The 5580-nt window shown below is 40.4% G+C and overlaps 1 protein-coding gene across 1 annotated transcript in view; it reads right to left on the bottom strand.

The window, feature by feature from the left end:
- LOC117948224 overlaps positions 1-4593 on the bottom strand; it is a 7085-nt gene extending 2492 nt beyond the window's left edge. The window contains exons 1-3 of the mRNA XM_034877772.1: positions 4347-4593; positions 1939-2032; positions 659-862 (exon numbers count right to left, since the gene is read on the bottom strand). Coding sequence (XP_034733663.1) covers positions 659-862; positions 1939-2032; positions 4347-4355 — 307 coding nt within the window. The 5' untranslated portion in view covers positions 4356-4593. The remainder of the gene's footprint in view (positions 1-658; positions 863-1938; positions 2033-4346) is intronic.
- Between the last annotated feature and the right edge of the window lie 987 nt (positions 4594-5580).

The following is a 5580-nucleotide window of genomic DNA, read 5'->3' on the forward strand; positions in this document are numbered from 1 at the left end:
AATAGAGAAGGTTACCACTAATAAAAACATGGACATATTTCTCCTTTCTCTTTCCTGTGTTGTGTCACTATTACATGCACAACTATCAAGTATCAATCTGAAAATGAACGTGATGTGTGTCCTTTAAGGACTGTGTTTTCTTTCTTTGCAGAGCTTACACCACACACAGAGATTCATTCACAGGGCAATGTACGAAGACATGAAAATAAAACAAAGCTGCTCTGCATTTTAAATTGGGGACTCCTGCCTCATCAATGGGTCTCTCATACACACGACAGATCTGCATTTTAACGAAATAAAAAGGTATTAGCAGCAAAATGCCCCTATAGTATCAAAATGACTCCCTATGCAGGCTAATGAACCCTCAGAGTTATATTATTAGATTTAAAATATTAGAATTAGGCCTATAGATTAATATAATTTATTATTAATACTGGTACAGTAACACATAGTTCATATACTGATCAGTGACTTTTATTTAGTATTGTACCTCAGAATTCTTTTACAGTTTTTCAGTAAATGTAGACTTTCCACCCCTGTGCTCTTGAAGGAATTGTGGTCTATGTATCTTAAGTGTATTACATACATTTAGGTTGTGTTTTCATGTCATTTTGTTGTGATGTGTGCGTTTTTGTGCTTTATTGTGTTCCACCTCAGCAGCTCCACAGTCTCAGCCTGCGTGGAGAGAAGAACCTACAGGCAAGCTTCTCCTCTTGGGTCAGCTGGCTCCAGGGTCCTTTCTCCTTCTGTTTCAGGCTCTTGTCAGCAGCAGTCAGGACAGCAGTGTAGGGTTTGTCAGGCAGAGGGGTGTCCAGACGGTCCACATACATTGGCTGAGACATGTCCACTGTCTGTGCCACCTCTGGATGGACAGAGACAGGAAGGGTCACTTTTGGAACCAACAGTGTACAGTCAAGAGAACATTTTAAAACCCTGGTTCAGAAAATGGTAACATATGTCCTACACTTGTAACACAATAGCCCCAAGGATCATGTGTCTATGATGGTACAGCGGCGCCATCTGCTGGTTTGAGACTTCAGACTGAGGCCTCTTGTTCTGGTACATCAGGCTTCTGAACAATGGGGGAAAGTTACATGTAGTGAGAATACTGAGTGAGTGAATGACTGACTGACTTATCCAAATTGGTTTATTTAAATGTGGTTTCATGCAGCTTTACCTCATGCTGTTAACCTTTGCTGTATTTAGACCTGTGTTTAAGCTGTTTGAAAGAATAACACCAAAATCTGTGACCCCCATCTCATTTTTTTAATCAAAATTTAGTTTTACATACCCAGGGCTCAGTTCACACCTATCACCATTTCTAGCCACTGGGCGACCATAGACAGGCTAGGTCCACCCATGTTAATGTTAAATAAAAACTCATATATTCATGCCATGGGACCTTTAAGATCTTCTTTGTGACATAAATACAAAATAATTTTCATTTACTTTGAGCTACCTGAGCTTTATTTTGGTACATGTGCCTGATTTTACCATGTCTGTAAAGTAAAAGTAATCTACTTCTACAAGAACGATAGTGTAAGCCATCAAATTATAATATTAAATATAATATTCAAAATATTGTTAAACTCTCTCTGACTAGCAATACTATAGTCATTTCCCGTTTGTTTGTAGTTTTTCACCTTCCAGAAAACAGACTACAGTTCCAGTGAGACCATTTTCAGGAACCGATAATCATTTTGGATGAAACTCAAAGGAGCTAACTGGGGGCAGCATGCCTTTCACTCCTCTTCTTTACTGCTTTAAAAATGTTGTTTTATTAAAAGATGTTAATCTGTTTATCGCACTCCTAAAGTCCCACAGTATTTGGCTAAATTATGACGAAAGATGGTCTGATGAAAAACTCATTTGATATGATTTTAAATGTGTAGGGTTAGCTAGCTAGCTAGCTAGCTGTCTGAATCTGGGTCATGTTACCGTGACTCGCCATCCTCGCGCTGTTGGTAGTCAAGGCCACTGTTGCACGTGTAGCAACCAGGTTTCGCACGCGCCCTGCAGTCAGACGGAGCATCTGAAAACAGGTCGGTAAAAGGAAAGAAATAAGTTTTTTACGTATTCAAACAACACAAGCAATTGTTTTTAAAGTCCTGCCGCATTACCATCTTAGAAAGTAACAACATATTGGTTTGATAAACAAGACTAGTGGTGCACCCTGACAAAAATAAATACGTTTGGCTATTTCAACTTTCCAAGCTCGGCTGAAGAAAATAACACGCGCTGCTTAAAGTCAAATGCTTCAAAAGTTTGTTTAAGAGTGATAAAAGAGGGTGACCTACTTTAAGATGAGCACGACTACTTAGGCCTAGGTAGCAGGTCTATAGATTTACAAATACACAAAAATAACTGTTTTCTTAATTTTTCATCAATTTCTTTGTTACTTATTTTTAGTTTTTCAGTCGATTAAGTTATTAACTTCACCTGCTGCACTTGGTGCGGCTGACACTAATGTTGCCTTCATGTGCTGTCGGAAATAAAATTAGTTAAAGGCGTTGGCTTGTAGGCCTACATTCTCCCATGACATGGACCCTTTGGGAGTTGTTATCAAGGCTAACATGTACAATTTAGGGAGCCTGTTTTAAGGGCAAAACCCCCCACCATCCCAAAAGAAGGAATAAGTGCTGAATTCTAGTTATTCATTTGTCTGATGCTTTTGTCTTGATTGTTTTCAGTTTCCTTGACTCATAGTTTTGTTTATGTGCAGCAAATTGCTTTGTGGACAGAAAAATACCAAGCCCAATATTATTTTAGCTGCAAAGTAAACTGTATTGTAATCAGGACAAAAGAACTGAAAAGCACAACAACAAGCTCCATTTATGACGCTCAGAAGAGCACTTAAGGCAGCAATAAGCACAACCAACATGTCTTTAAGGCAAGGGAGATGACAGTTGTTTTTAACTGTTGTACACACACAAATAAGCACACTCTCCATTTACATATGATTCTTCTCTATCCATCTATTGCCCATTATATTTTATTTTAGCAGTCTTGAACGTTTAGTTTGCCATTGATCCTTTTTTTTTAAGAGCAAACAGTGGACATTCCTGTCTGCGTGTTGTTTTTCACAACATTAAATCAGAAGATCTCATTAAGTGCTTTAGAAAAGTGGCCTGGATGAATGCCAAAGTCTGGCCACCTCATTAGCTTTTACTGTTAAAGACACTGCAGTGTAACATAGAACGAAAAAGCAGAGTGACCTTCGTTAAGATTTTATTGGTGAATAACAATTTTAATGTTATTAGAATAGCCCTTCATCAACATATATACAAACCATTGTGGTAAGGAAAATGCACAGGAAACTTAAATTCCATAAATTAAATGAACAGGTGATGGTAAAACACAATGAAAAAGACAGCTTCACATAAGAGCAATTTGAATAATAAATATGTTTTAGGGGGTCATTTAAAAGAAGTCACAGGGCAGGTCGACCCAAAGTGAGGTGCCCTGTCAGAGAAGGCACGACCACCTAAAGGTTCTTCCCAAAAATATTACATACATAAGCCAGTGCAGGTCATGGTTGACGCTCCGATGAAAGGGCATGTCTGTAGATAGCCGTGATAGTTACCAGGTGTGTTTGCATGGATGGGTGATGATGCCAGCATCAACGTAAAAACACAACATAAAATTGTGTCTCAAGGGAAAGTACCGGATGGATTCACCCTGCGTTGACTGTAGAGAGAGTTTATGTTCACAGACTGTGATTTCAGTCTGGAGGGAATAAGGTTTGAATGGTGCAAAAGGGTGTCTGTCATATTGCTTTAATCTTTGTCCTTACACCTGTCCTTCTGTTGCCCAGTCCACACACGCACACACACACACACACGCACACATGCACACACACAACACAATAAAATGGCGGACATTGGCAATTAGTCAATTTAAGTGTCCAAGCTGACCTTCTGAGGGAGGCAGAAGTCAACAGAAACATTGAACTTGTTGTGTACATATTTAAAGAAAAATAATTGCCACACTTCACTAAATATAAGCCACACAGTATTTGCTCTGAATCATTTAAAAAAAATAACAAATACCAAAAGGAGCAATGTTCAACTCTCAGGTTGGACTTGCTTCATTCAGTTTTTAGAGCATTTTTAGCTTCCTATAACACAGCTGCTGCACATTTCTGCAGATCTAAAAATCTCCCAGCCGGATCAGAGTCAAGGTTTACTATCTATTCTGCACGTACGCCACTTTCCCTAGCTGTGTGCGGGGGGTTGGGGGGGGGTGGGGGGGGGAATCTATCCCTCCGTCATGCCCTTATAAGTAGCTACTTCTTGCCAAAAATCATAATAGTCTGTTTATTTGATTCGGCAAAAGCAAATACTCACGGTAGTCATAAGACAGTGAAACCGCAGGGTTAGAAGATGCAACAGCAAAACAAATCTTGAGATAAAAGGGCTGTTTAGGCCGTCTTTTCCGTCTCGTCTCTGCTATTATCACCACATAATACTAAGCAGGAACCAACTGGTGGGCGGGTGAGAAAGGCTGGATGGGAGAAAGAGGGAGGGAGGGAGGGAGGGGCTAGAGAAAACCAAACCAGAACAAGTAAACAATCTAGCAAAGCATGTGATAGGACTGGCAGAGTGAGAAAGAAAAAGTAGGTTGAGCTGCAGATCACTAAAAGTGGCAAAATCAGAACAGTAAAAAAACGGATCTGGGCAAAAAAAATTGGATGTGGGACACTTTGACCTGCAATCTGAACATAGCCAAAGATACTTTCTCTAATGTCCGTCCATGCTCTCCACTGGTCCTGTGCAGACAGAGGCGAGGTTACTTCAGGACACATGCTTCTATATTTTACAGTGGGCAGGACCTGGCAGAGTGGCTGCATGAGAATGTGAGACGGAGCTTTTGAGGAAAGAGAGAAAGGAAAGGCAGACACAACGAGAGATCATTTGCAACCTTTTACTCTAAGTAACGACACAAGGGCAGTTGGCACCAGGCCACCATTATTCCTGTTGGTGGTGAGCCCAGTGGCTGGCTGGCTGGCTGGCTGGCTGGCTGGCTGTGGGTGGTAGGTGGGGCACAAGGCAGCCAACAGTCACCAGCTGCACTGCAGAGATGGGAGGAGAGTCTCAGGGGTTGGATGAGGACAGAGTTGTTCACAGTAACCCATCAATGCTTGGCTGTGTGAGCTTTTCAAAACACTCTAAACCGAAACACAGCTTAGGTAGTATTAAAGTGTACAATACATCTTTTTTTCTTTTATATATAGACAAAAACACCTTAGTAATACTTTTTTTTGCTTAAACTTAATGCAGCAGCTCTCTAGGCATGCCTACACTAAAGAAAATCAAACCAAGTTCAAGCAAATGTTCTTTGACTCTTGATAATGTTGTCTTTATACATGTAATAGAAATGTACCCTGTCCTGCAGTTAACAGATGTGTGATTTTCCACTTACAGTGTCTTCTCAGTATTCACCTTGTATTATTTGATAAGTAGCAGACCACAGCTGTGGTGTCGGTCAGGTGCCTCTGTGTTATTGCTACACTTAAGTTGTGTTATATAACCCGAAGCTCACTAACCCTGTCTGTGTTCACAGTCTGCATATTCACCTGCT

Source organism: Etheostoma cragini, chromosome 7, assembly GCF_013103735.1.
Source record: "Etheostoma cragini isolate CJK2018 chromosome 7, CSU_Ecrag_1.0, whole genome shotgun sequence".
In the NCBI taxonomy this organism is placed as follows: Eukaryota; Metazoa; Chordata; class Actinopteri; order Perciformes; family Percidae; genus Etheostoma; species Etheostoma cragini.